The sequence below is a fragment of the Uranotaenia lowii genome, chromosome 2 (assembly GCF_029784155.1).
Source record: "Uranotaenia lowii strain MFRU-FL chromosome 2, ASM2978415v1, whole genome shotgun sequence".
NCBI classification, from domain to species: Eukaryota; Metazoa; Arthropoda; class Insecta; order Diptera; family Culicidae; genus Uranotaenia; species Uranotaenia lowii.
This window is the reverse complement of record NC_073692.1, coordinates 283762622-283777141: the sequence shown is the minus strand read 5'-3', so window position 1 is coordinate 283777141 and position 14520 is coordinate 283762622. Positions and strand designations below refer to the sequence as shown.

Here is a 14520-nt window from a genome sequence, read left to right as displayed (position 1 = left end):
ATTTTGTGGAAGTCTCGCGTTTTAAATTCTTTAAACTATTTTTAACTAAAGAAAAGTGAGAAGTCAGGAGCTGAATTTTCGTAGCTCGATTATTCGAAGAGATAGTAAAACATGATAATTTAATGCTTTTCAAAAACAGTTTTAAGACGTGCATTTTTTCCTTTAAACAAACATTATCTGTTTACTGTTTAGTATTGCATACCCAAAGGCGCTAATCGCGCTCACAGATTAGAACGATTCAAAGATGCCTTTCTAAAAATGAGATATTTGAGTATGTTGTTGTAAGCTGTATTTCTTTCATATTTCTGGTAAAGATGTGGGACTTCATCAACTGGGACATTGATCAACTGGAACAAATGAGCTATTTTTTGTAATAAAATGTTTTTAAAAAAGAGTAAATTTCGAAAAACTTCACAAAAAAAGAACGCCCATTTCTCGATCGAAAAATAGTGCGTATACTTTTAAAAGAGTACGTATGGCATCCCTACTCTAGAGTAACACTTTTACAGAGATCTTAATAAACATGAATATATTACAATAAGGTTATGACTATAAAGGTAAAGATTAAAGTAAAAAGTCAGTTTTGATTAGATCGCCGAAATTGTAATTGTTTATCACATTTATTTTCCAAGTACGTCGAATAGGTCTTAAAATACAAAAATATAACTGTTCAAAATATCTTAACTCTGCATTTTCGAAACTGCATCACTTGCGGCTAAGGCCATTTCATGTTCCGGTGACCCCGGAGGCTCGAACGACAAAATTCTAGCGCTAAGTTTAAGCAATTTCAGGGCCTCATCCAGGCTCCGCTTCACTTGACTCATATTCAGCTGTTTGGTTTCGAATCTGTACTTAGCTTCTATCATGATGGGAGCATGAAGTTCATACATGATCACTCCCCTCAAACGACTCAGCCCTGGTTCGATATCCTCTACCAGCGCTAGCAAATGTCGACAAATAGTTTCCTTTCGTTTGATTTGTTCGATCGTCAAATCCGACATGAGATAGCCATCTATTTTGCCGTAAAGCGAACATAACGAGTGTTCAGCCGAAAGAATAAGGTAGTGGTTCTCGTGAAGCGTCGAGCGATATTTACTAATGAATTGTTCATACAATTCGATGCTGTTAGCATCTATGCCGTCAAGCTCCGCGAATAAACGATCAAGAAGTTGAACGATTACTGTTGCAGATATTTCGTGCGAACAGTGGTTACATTTCCAGGAAGCATCTTGATCCAATGGATTCGTGGAGATCACGAGACCTTTTGAACATTTGGAGCACTTCAATGAACTGCAGTTGGTTCCAAATTCTGTGGGGTCCGAACATCTCTTACACTGGCACCAGAAGAATTTGCAGTCAAAAAGATGTTGTCTACGTTTCAAAGTTCCTTGTAGAGTATAGGCATACGATAAAGTAATTGTTTCTCCTTCCATAAGGTCTTTCGTCAGTCTGATAGTAAGAACGTGGCTGATTGGATCGTCCGTATGAGTCGTGTTTGGTGTGCAATCGTGCATTAAATAGAACGCTTCCGGATAGAGCGCTCTAGTGTGGACATCGTGCTGTCCTATTTGAAAGCTGTTCACCTCGATTATTCCACAAACAGTGTGAATTTCTTCTTCGGAGAATTCATCAAATTTCCACTGATTCCGAATCCGCTCCACTATCTCTCTCTGATTGCGCGTCCACAGAAGTGTTCTCGTTCGACGAAGATCGTTGAGGGAGTCCATCTTCAATAGAAGATTAAATTTTTCACTATCAGTCTTTTTCAGCAGCAAACAACGTAAAGCGAAAATGGCTTCGTACATAAACTTAGATTCGAGAGGAGTGGCGGTTTTCAGCAGCTCAGCCACGTTATGCTCCTTGAGTGGAATGCATTCTTGATTCCTATGGACAGCAAGATCTTGGCAATTTTCGCTGCAAATTCGCCAATTACAATCAACGCATCTGAAAGCAAAATGCGACAAAATGTCAAATAATTTGATGTTTTTATTTTTCGATTATTTTACTGTGATGACTTTGGAATAAGCTTGTGACATAAATACTTTCTTGTATTATTTACTCATTATGATGCAATCACAAATATGTATCCAATCATTAAACTTAAATTCTCAACAAAAAACCTACCGCAAAATTTTACTGCCTTTTTCGAACAGTCTGTGACACCCAAGGCAGATGGGATCACTTTCAGCCCAAGGACCAATCGCTAACGGTGCAACTTCGATGATTTTTTCCCCAGCTTTTAACTTCCGGGAGGCCACCAAATACCTAAAGAAGTAAAGGAATGAAACAATAAACATACGCGTTTCTTAATTGAAATTCGATAAGCCTCGAATTGTAGAGCCATACCTGCCAACCAATTCGGACTGTTTAATCGAATACGGTTTGTTGCTGTTGTTGTCATTTTCCGCAACCGTAGCTTCCGAGACAGAGTTTTTCCCTGCATTTTCATCATTTTCGTCCTCGTGCTCACCGGCAGCCTTCTGATGGCTTCGGTTTTTATTTTTTCGTTGTTGCTGAAATGACCAATAAAATATTTAATTACCTACTTTGTTCGATTTCGGAACTTTCTGCGATGCAGACAGATGCGAAAGTGAAAATTTTTAAAATACAGAATAAGTCAATCAGGTCGCGATGTCCAAGGTCTGGTTATTTGCATAATTATTCATAACGTTGTGCTATTATTATAGTACTTTTTCTCGGTACGGAGTTATTTTGACAGGCTTTTTGCTTTTATGAAACTATAAAAGTGGAATTAAGTTTTAAATTTTTGTTTTTCATGAAATTTTTTGAATATTTTACAAGAAACCATTATGACAGTTCGTTATTTGATGATGTTTTTTTCTAGTGCTTTCAATTAAAAAAAAGCGACGATTGTAGAACCAAATCTCCAAATTGACACAACACAATATCACAACAATGATTTTTTAACAAATTCAAAGACTTTTTGTTCGTTTGCGGTCATGAAACATTTTGAATTTGATAATTTCATTAGTTTTGGTTAAAACTTATCATAATTTTACTTTTAAGTTCTTTATAAAAACATTGGTAGGATGGATACATTCGTTGCAGGGCGAGAAAAGAAATCCTTCCACTTAGTCATTAAACAATCTTATTTGTACAATTTTTGTAGTATGCTTTTTCCTACAATGTTTTTTAAAAGATTTACATATGAAAAAATATCACAGAAATAGACAAATGCACTGATTTTTCGAAAACGCTAGAATAGTACTGATTTTAGAAAAAATGTACTTAATTGTCCTAATTTTTAGAGAATATCTTAATAGTAGATGAGTGATGAGTTCATAGAAAAAACCTGATACCTACATACATACATAAAACAGTAAACACCCACAAAGATCCGGCTCGCTCTAGTATCAAAATGAAGAGATTTTAATTACCAATATTTCGCTTTTGTTAATTAGTCTGAGCAGAGCTTTATATTATTTTCATCAATAGTGGGTCAACTGGGGTAACATGCAACACTTTTCAACTTCAATGGCTTCTTAAAAACTCACGTCCTCCTCCTCCTCATACTCCTATGCAACAAAAGTTTATTGGATTCTTCGGTTATTTTCAATTTTCTAAAAACATACGATTTTCACTATGCTTAAAAACAGAGCAAAACAAATTTTGTTTTTAATGAAAAATCTGATAAAAAGTGTGAAAATTTATAACTAGTATTTGTAAAATTTTGGATGCCATAAAGGCCATTACGCGTAAAAACACCAAATACAGTAATTTTTGGATCTGTTGTAACTAATTTTAACATTTTTTTTAAACATGAGGATGTTGCATACATTTAGGCGTAAAAAATACTACAAAAAATTCTAATGCCTAGCTGAAATAATAAAAATAAATATTTAGATGAACGAAATTTCAATGTTGACAAACGCGTGATGCAAAACAATAATGTTCCAGCATATGGAAACGAGATTTACAAGATGTCTCTTCGATTTGCACTTTGTTGCATCTTACCCCAGACAGGTAACTGAATTATAAAAACATTTATGTAAAAAAGTTTGATTACTGTCCAAAAAATATTTTTACAGAAATTGTGCTGGTATAGAATGATTGAACCATTACAAATTTTGTAGATATCATTGACAATCAGTCATACTGGTAAAGATTGTATAGCTTCGAAAAATTTTAAAATTTGTACATTCACTGCTGGTTTTTTTTAAATTTTACATGAAAATCAAAAACTTTATAAAACTAGTCTTTAATGTTAGAAATTATGTCATTATCATTTTGTAGTCCTTAAAATATAACTTGATTACACTGTATTAAATTAAAAATTAAAACAGGGGTGAATAGAGAGATTTAGTTTTATAAATCCTAAATTTTTTTTACTAAAAACCGCTTTCTTTAAATATGTCCAAATGGAACGGGATTCTTAGCTTGTTTCTTCAAAGACGCAGTTTTAGAAATAGAAGATATAAGCTGAATTTTTCAGCCGTTTTTTTTTGAAAATTTTTGTCGGATTGTTAATCACAATGATTTTTGTAATAAGTCAGTTAAAATTATGTTTTTTTCAAGTAAAAACTAAAAATTGCTATGTCCAAAATTAAGAACACTTTTTTCAGTGTGTTCCTAATGTTGGACATAGTCGAAATGCTCCCAACTATATTGAAGTTATAGCATTTTTTTTTAGTGCATATGATTGACGTAAAATAAATGATTGACGTAAAGTTGTTAAAGCTTATTTTATCTTAACTTCATTAACTTTATATTCAACTAACTGTAAACTAAATGGTTATAAGTGAAAACATAATAATTTTTTAAAACTAAAGTGTATTTCAAAGCTATCTATGTATCTATGTGTCGAAAATATATTTTCGAAAGATTTCGCTGTTTGAAAAACCCGAAGAAGTTCTGGAAATTGACATGAAGCTTAACAGCTTAGAGAAACCATGGCTGTAATTGTATTTAAATAAGCTTTAAATAAAAACCATGTGTCTATTCCAAAAGAAAAACTTATCCATATTCATGACTTGACGGGCATGAGCGTTGTACAAAAGTTCTAAGAAAATCGTTGTTCGAAAATTCAAAAGAACTCATTTGAATCATTGAACCATTTATCTTTTACTTTTACAATAAAATCGTTTTCCCGAAAATTGCAGGAGATTTCAACATAAAAATTACTCCAATGAATACAGAACAGATGTCTGCTCATGTGTATTTCAAATTTTTAAACACATGTTTCAGCTGAAAACTGCTCGAAGCATAACATATTTAAATTATCGATCTTCCAATAATTGAAGAACAACAGGAAAACCTTTTTTGAGTCTACTACAAACCAGGAAAATCTAAATTTGTCACATGTGGCACAATGATAGTCCAAAGCTTCTCAATTCTTCCTCAAATCGAAAACCAATCTGAGAAACCTACACACGATATAAAAACACTCAAAGATAATTCTTTGAACGAAGCAAATTATCTAAATCCGTATTGATTTTTGTATATTAAATCATTGAACATGTAACAAACTTGCAAAGCAGAAGATTTTCGCAGCTCTTGAAGTTACCTCAGACACCACAAAAAAAAGAAACATTGTAACTACAGAAAAAAACATTTTCCTGTTCATTCTGCTGAAACCTGCATTGACGAGTTTACAAAAGCAATGGATGCAAACAGGTAGATTGAAGAGGGAAAAACAAAGGATTGAAGAAAGACTCATTAATATTAGAAAAGTAAACCATCAAGTTTCAGAGAGCTTCTCAACGGGAACAGAATTGCAATAGAAAATTGAAAAAAATGAGTCTGAATGAAATTCGTCGTAAACTTATTTGTATCCATTACTTTAAATTTTCTACTTGTTGAAATACGATAAATGTTAAATGAAAAAAAAATTGTTGAAAAAAAGCAAGTTCAATCTGTCTGAATTGAAAAATATAAAATTAGGTTTTTATAAGCTCATCCACTACTTTCTTCAAAACTGACAAAAACGAACTTGTTGTAGAATTTTTATAGGCATGTTTTCTCTGGTCGTTTTCCAAAACATATCATAAAAGTTATGATAAAAGGTATGTTTCAAGACTTTTCTCATTAAACTTATAAGAAAGATAATTATATGCAGAATAAGGAACAAATATTGGTTACACTGATATACTTTTCCTTTATATGTCCATAATTAGTAACACATATGTTAACAATTAGGAACAATAAGTGCCAAATAAGGAACATCGACATACTTAATAAAACACATTAGTTTTCGAAAATGAGAGCTTAATATGATTATTTCAAACTTCAACCAAGTGCGTTGAAGAATTTGGAACTTTGTAACCTGAAAAAGTAATATATTACAATTGAAGATTAGGCTTAGTCTTATCAAATCTAAAAACCCCTGACAAAATTAGGCACACTTACCTTACTAAAAAATCCTGTTTTTTTTCTTAGCTGTACACCGATTTTTGACAAAACCATCTTGCATGTCTGAAGCTTGAATTGCAATGAAACCTGGGGACAATCCAAATATATCAAAGTGGTTGTTGCCAAACTTTTCCGAGATCCAAATCGATTCGTATTTTAAATAGTTATATTCTTCATAGTTATACAGATAGATAAGAGATATTGCAAAAATATGAATATAAAGTTAAAACGATGTTTTTTTTGACTTTTTAAATTTACACGTATTTTGCGTCACCCACTCCTGGCGACGATCGTGTTAAAAGCTTGATTTCATCTTAAAAAAAAAATCTCCTGAAAGTATGCTATGACTATAGGGTTTTAGACAAACTTTAAGAATTCTCTATATCTAAGACTTTAAAACTGAGAAATGAAAAGTAGTATAGCCAAAAAATAGTCAATCTAATCTAATCCGAAAATCCATCTAATTTATGTACGGGATCAAGTATCGTGCGTTCTATATTTGGCGCATGGAACCTGAAATTGAATGCTTTCAGAATCTGTAGAAGACGGCGAGTTTCTATATTAAAAAAAATGATGATTACCTATTATTATTTTTTATTTAAGATACTTTACCGTTCACATGGCATTCATGTCTGCGCCAAAAAATATGATGATAATAAGAAAATGTACAGAATTCTTATTTCTTTTATCAAATAAAGGGTGATACGTTCAAAATTTGGTCAATATCAACATAACCTATTTCTTTCAATTTTGCGTTTAAAAACAACCTTCATTTTGAAGGTGTGTGTCTGTAGAATGTTGCTCCTATTTTGATTTTGGAATTCACTCTTCAGTTGTCAAAATGCCGTCCAAGGAAAAAGAGCAGCGTATCAAAATTTTGCTCGCGCATCGCGAAAATCCGAGCTACTCGCACGCAAAGCTGACAAAACCGCTAAAAGTTGTCAAATCAACCATTACAAATGTATGTATGTATGTATGTATTGTATCCACCTTGGGTTTACGGCAGCGCCGTGGTTGTGGCAAAAAAAATAACCCACACGTCTATCTTGGCTACCACACAACACAATCATAACCACTCAATGAGACTTCTAAAGGAATGGAATCGTAAGCAGAGGCACTAACGGTATCCAGGGTAAAAATGGGGAAAGTCTCGAGAAGCTATAACCATAATGTTGACTAACCACGATAGCATGCAAATTATAATCCCGCCGCCAAGGCTTCCGAAAAAAGAGTGCGTCCTTATTTTACAAAAAGTAATCAAATACTTTATTTTTCTCAACCATGGCAAATTCCCTTGACATAAATTGAGGAACGTTTAGTATTCAATGCGGTACTAGCATACACGGTAACCCGCTCTTTTTGTAAAACGAGGATACTCAGATGCCCCTGCCCGTGTTGCTTAGATAAATATGTAATAATGACAACATAAATAATATTGTAATAATAAAATATGATGTTATATAATACAATAAAATATAATATAGTAAAATAATGTAATACAATGAAATATCATACAAAATAAAACTGGAACAAATTTCAAATCCTCCTTTTGTCTATCGGAGTTGGAACATCGCGAGATGGGGGGAGACAGTAAAAAAATAATTCGAAAAACAAATAAATTGCACGAAATGTTGTATGCAGCAAAATGACATACTATATCATTGCACAAAACCTAGAAATCAAGTAGATTTTTTACAAAAATTTTATAAAATTAAGAATACAAAAGGTGCAATAACTCTTATCTTCCAAAATTTAGTTTTTTTTTTGACTTGTAATTTTACGGATATTTGATTTTTCTTTATGAACTTTACATAAAATACTTTAACTTTTATTTATTTTCCCCTTCGGGTTTTTTTTAAATTAATTTCGAAGGGGGAGGTAATGACAAAAAAAGAAATTGATATTTATTCCAGCCAAATATGATACAATTTAATATAATATGAAATGAAATATAATAAATATGAAATAATATATAATACAATAAATATTAAATAAAACAATCATCTAAAATATTTGCTGAAAAGAAGTTTAATTTAATCACTGTTAATATGTTGATATGCATACTTCTTACATAATCCTAACAAAGAAATTCTATCAAAACATTTGTTTATAATTTAAGAAAAATATCATTTTTATATGAATAAAACAGTATGAAAAATCATTATTAATCAATGATCAATATTTTACGTATTAATTTACGTGTTATATACATATATTATTATACATCTGATTTCATAAAATAGTTCAAATGATATTCACTTGAACTATTTAATGAAATCAGTTGTATAAGGCAGAAAAATATATATTTTTATGAAGCATGCCAAGATTCGATAGCGATAGCGACTATATTTTCGAGAATAAAATGCTTTATCCTACATGTGAAAAATAATATGACTTTTGCAACCGATGAGTGTAAATAGAAGTCATATAAAATAATCATAAACAAAAACATTTAATCATAAAAATATCTTGCCGAAAATTTAAAAAAAAAATGGATACCGGGTGCATCATTTTAGAAATATCTCATTTTGCTGCCCATATTTACAAACACTTCAGGAGGTGAATCAATCAAATATACAATTAAGAAGAAGATAGTTAAAATATATAACGAATAGCAGAAATGGTTAAAATATTTAATATGGTAAAAATACAAATCTTTCTCCTGTAAACCTAGAGTTAAATAAAGGTTATTGAATAAGATTTAAAAACCGCTGCGTTCATTGTTTGGTACTGGAATCAATGATTATGTTAGTAAAAAATCGATTGTTGATATTATTGCATCCTGTCCTACAGATGCACTATGAAAAATTAAACATTACAAAAACATCAACATTGGTAGAGTTTTCCAAGTATACCGTGAATGTTTGTTAAGTAAGTTTTGAATTAAATGTAGAACTCAACCTTATAAACCATTTGATTGGGATTGATGAGCATGATTGTTTAAAACTAGCATTTGAATTCTATTGGATAAGGATATCTCCAGCTTTTATGCTAAAACATTTTCTTATAAATTCATTAATTACAGTTGTAACTATAATATTCATTAGTTAAACTAACTGAAACTGAAAATAACTGGACGGGTGAACTTGTATTTAAAAGTCATGATTTTTACAAAATATACCATCATTTATTAAAACATGTGATTCACTGAAAAACTGAAAATAAAATGAGATGGGCAAAATAAGATATGTGAATATGAGTAGGTATGAATAATCCAGGCACCGTTAAAAGCTGAAATCCAAAATTTGAAAATACTGGTAATGAAACAGCGATAATGTTGACAGAATTTTTTTAAAGTATTGTAGTTCACCTGATACTGCAACCTAGAGAACAAATGGATGAAAATGGAAAAGTATATTAGTTGGTTTACATATTAATCTAATCATAACTACAGTCTCAATCATATTGAAAACACAAAATATTAACATGCACCCCGTACCAAACGCAGAAGAAATAAGATCAAACTATTTCCACAGCCATTGATTGCTGTGATTATTGTAAAAACATAATAACATTATTTTGAGATGAAATGAAGACTTTGAAATCTGTCTTGAAACTTAACCCGTTTTTGGTACTTCGTCTATTCGTTTCCTAAAGCAAACATGCTTCAATTTGCGAGGTTCTATCACAATTTCCATAAAGCACACTTCTTATAACACTACCCCATCTTTTTTCAAGTTAAGTCAAGTTCAAGCTTAAGGAAGAATCATGAAAGACTTCGGATTTCAGTATTGTTCCTGACGGGAGCGTAAATTTAATTTAGAGAAAAATAATTTACCTATCCTAGAGTAAATTTAAGGTTAAAAATAGCTGTGAATAGTGAAGCTAAGCTAATTTGAAAAATAATTCTAGTCTGTTACCACATCGTAAACATATCATTCTCGGAGCATACATGTTTATGACACGTACACTAACCCACGATATTAAACGCCTACTTAGACCGAAATTAATGCAATCATAAATTTGAAAAAGAAAAAAACAAAGTACGTACCATGTGAATGATTGGAGAGATGAGATAAAGAAGGAACAGACAAGATAATTAATATTGGAACTGGCTCACCGGGTTTATCAGCTTTCTAAAGATGACGCCGCTCGCCTGCTTTGATTGTTGGGACATGTTCGGACATGTTTCGCAAGCGTCAGCACGATGAAGACACAAACACAATTTCTAATAAAATCACTGTAACACATCAAACACCAAAATTATCCTTTCTCATTTCTAAAATTTCGTTGAACCCGACACCACACTATCAGTTAAGGATTTTACAGCAATCAATCACAAAGCCGCGGGCCGAAGCTCAAAACCAAAATCCTGACAAGGTAACAAATTCCATTCCATCAACCACCCGACCGCAGAGAAAACGAAAACCGACCGCTCTCGTTGAGCGCACGACTGGAACTGTCAAATCAACCATTACAAATGTAATTAAAGTGTTTGGGAAACGTTTGTCGACAGCCAGGAAGTCTGGATCGGGGGAAATCGAAAACCGGAAGCCGCTGAGACGACAAAGAGAGTTGCCGGTAGTTTCAAGCGAAACCCTAACCTCTCTCTCCGAGATGCCGCAAATAAGCTGGGTGTATTGTCTACAACCGTGCATCGAGCCAAAAAACGAGCCGGACTATCGACTTACAAGATGGTAGTAACTCCAAATCGCGATGATAAACAAAAAACGACGGCCAAAGCGCTATCCCGGAGGCTGTACGTACACGACGAGGCTGACGAAGTTTGACTGCGTGGTAATGGACGACGAAACCTTCATAAAAGCAGACTACAAGCAGCTTCCGGGACAGGAGTTTTATACGGCAAAAGGAAGGGGAAAGGTAGCAGATATTTTCAAGCACATGAAACTTGTGCAGACCGACTTCGCGTCCCTTCGGCTGAACGGTAGGCACACAACCTGTCTCACTGCGTGTCGTTATCTGACTGTCGACGGCGACTGCTCGCTCACGCACGATCAAGGATTGAAAAACTCATTCAAACGAGCGACGGAACCTGCATCGCTTCGATTTTTGCTCATAAAAATGTCGTGGAATGCGAATGAGGTGTGAGCGAGAATCTCGTGTTCTCACGAACCAATCCCGACCAAAACGAAAACACGAACAAGTTTCCTGATTCCTTTTTACTTTGCTTCCCTCTTCGCACACAAAGTCGAGCATCAACCAGACGATTGTGTAGCAGCGAGCTGGTTCGTGAAAATTTTTACCAACCCGCTCATGAGCCGTGTTAGTAATGATATTATTTCTTCCCGTGGAAAAATCTTCGTCCCTTTGCGAAGCTTGAGCTTAAAAAAACACTAACAGCAACAATACTGACGAAAAGCCGTGTTGGCTTTCAACAGCGTTGGCCAACAGGAATTGAAAAAAAGAAGAACAGTGTGCATACGGCCGGTTCAGCCAATCCATATTAGTGATGTTATTATTCTTTTCAGGCAAATATGCCGAGCCAAAAGAATACATTTGCTTCATGCTAGTTGTGTTATTATTGGTTCCTGTGCGTCACTTTTTGAAGCTACAAGCTTGAAGGAACATGAATAACATCAACAGCAACAGTGTACACTTGTGTATGGCAAGCCAATCTTCAAACGATCGGTGCCCGGACGGTACGGACGTTTTTGTCTCTGACAGACAGACAGCAAGCTTGGTATCTAAATTTTCACGAAGCAAATACGAGTCTCTCGTGATCCCGTTGCTCAGACTCGCTCATGAATATTTTGTAATACGAGCAACAAAGAAACCGCCATTATAGAATCGTTTGTGTTGCTATTCGTGATTGTATTGAGCACAAACGAATAGCGAGCCGTCGCCGAAGCATTCTCATGTGCTTTTCGATGAGTGAGCGATTTTTATAGCCCTTGCGCACGATACGACAGATCAGCTCAGTCGTCATGTCTGTGAGTGTGCGTGTGGTAAGGACAATGGAGAAAGAATTCCCAAACTCGAAACGGCCTATCGGCCGAGAGAGAATCGCGCTCGCATTAATCGGCTACACATCTCCCCTTCACACCATAAAAAAGTGAAAACAGAAGCAAACTATTCAAAACTTTGGTTCATTTTCAAACTTCCTCAAAAAAATCGACCCCGATAAAAAAATCTACACAAGCTAACCTGCTGGTAAGTTTATTTTTTCAAGTTTAAATACTTTGAATTTAAGAGGAAATTCGATTTGGATGCTAGCATTCGTTTCATTTGCGTTTCATTCCTTTCAAACATACAAAAGTGCTTTCTAAAAAAAAAAATTTGTTGTAGAGCACTGTTAACTCACATTAACTATGAGGTCAAACTTCCGTTTCGCCACTCATTTATAGCGGTTACGACTAGCCCGCATGTAACCGTACCAAGAAAAGTTTCTATAAATCGAACCGTCCTCGACGAATTCGATGCCTGAGTCGCAACATTTATCCAATTTACTAGAACATCTCATCGTCTCTCATTTACTCTTCAGTCTCACCTTTTCTGTTGGACCTCCCGTTCTAACGATCATTCAGATGTAGACCTTCCGTCTCACCTTTCTCTGTTGGACCTCCCGTTCCAACGATCATTCAGATGTAGACCTTCCGTCTCACTTTTTTTGTTGGACCTCCCGTTCCAACGATCATTCAGATGTAGACCTTCCGTCTCGCCTTTTCTGTTGGACCTCCCGTTCCAACGATCATTCAGATGTAGACCTTCCGTCTTATCTTTTCTGTTGGACCTCCCGTTCCAACGATCATTCAGATGCAGACCTACCGTCTCACTTTTCTTTTGTTCTACATTTGAAATTGGATGATAACCAAAATATAAACAATATATGCAGTGTTTTTACTCGTACAGCCACTAGCAACCATGGCACAAGTGCAATCGTTCCACCTTTTTCCAGCTGCTATGGTACATTGCTAATAGAAGCGGCACCAAGCCAACACAGCTCGTCTAAGAAAATTTTAGCCCAATTAAGCATTCATTTTCCTAAAATTTTAATCTAGATTATTTTAAAAACCAATATTTTCAATATAACGTACATAGGTCCCTTTATTTTCATTTTTGAAACAAATATGCTCTAAAAAATTCTCGACATCCGGAAAGTTCTTAAAGCAGACTAAATAAAGCAACAGAACGCTTGAAAAAAGCATCAGTTGCGCGCGAACGCAGGTTATTCGACCGCGTATATATTCTGACAACACTTACAGATAAATAATACAAAATTTAACATAAAAAATGCATGTTTACTCGTTCAATGTATTCAACCAGTGTGTACAACAAATCTCAGCCAAACTGTGCACAGGCCAATATACTAATTGAGAGCTAGTGAAAAAGCTTTCTGATCGGGTGCTTAACATAGATTCATTCGTCAACCGCAAAACAACAATCCTACTCAAAAACATTTCTCCTGAGCTGCTAAACACATATATTGTCAACTTTTTCCAATGTCCTAAACACATACCTATTCAACACTTTCCAACGCCCAAGTGCTAAATCCCACTTGACGCCAAGAGATCGAAATAGAAAAAAAAAACAAAAACGATGCAATGGTGAACCAAACTAAGCCTTCAGTTTTTTTTATTCTTCCAAATACTTATTTCAATATTAGACTTACCAATTAATCCGAAGCTCACAACCACACATCACTTTATCACTTAAACAACGAAAAAAAATATTTTTGAAAACTAACTTAGCCTCCCGTTCAGCCGACTTTAATTTCTCCTAGCAGGATTCGCCATTGTGTAGACCGACTTCGCGTCCCTTCGGCTGAACGGTAGGCACACAACCTGTCTCATTGCGTGTCGTTATCTGACTGTCGACGGCGACTGCTCGCTCACGCACGATACGACAGCTCAGCTCAGTCGTCATGTCTGTGAGTGTGCGTGTGGTAAGGACAATGGAGAAAGAATTCCCAACTCGAAACGGCCTATCGACCGAGAGAGAATCGCGCTCGCATTAACACGTTCGTCGCCACGCTCATTTTGGTAGTTTTACTAGCCGAGTCAGGGTTGCCAACATTTATTTTCAAAAATCAGGGAACTTGCGAAATAAAAATCAGGCAAAATCAGGCTACGTAAAAGTAACGGAAATTTCGCTCAAAGTGATTACCTTTTTTTTTTTTTGGTCATCGCTCCACATTTTCACTCCATAATGTGTTGTGAGCCTACTTAGTTGAATAATTCTGCTGCATCAAAG

General features: G+C 34.5%; 1 protein-coding gene across 2 annotated transcripts in view; it reads right to left on the bottom strand.

Moving 5' to 3' along the window:
• Window positions 1–587: 587 nt before the first annotated feature.
• LOC129745416 (SET domain-containing protein SmydA-8-like) overlaps window positions 588–14520 on the bottom strand; it is a 66437-nt gene continuing 52504 nt past the window's right edge. For both annotated transcript variants that reach the window (XM_055738484.1, XM_055738485.1), the window contains exons 3-5: window positions 2347–2513; window positions 2125–2265; window positions 588–1944 (exon numbers count right to left, since the gene is read on the bottom strand). In XM_055738484.1, the coding sequence (XP_055594459.1) occupies window positions 681–1944; window positions 2125–2265; window positions 2347–2513 (1572 nt within the window). In that variant the 3' untranslated portion in view covers window positions 588–680. The remainder of the gene's footprint in view (window positions 1945–2124; window positions 2266–2346; window positions 2514–14520) is intronic.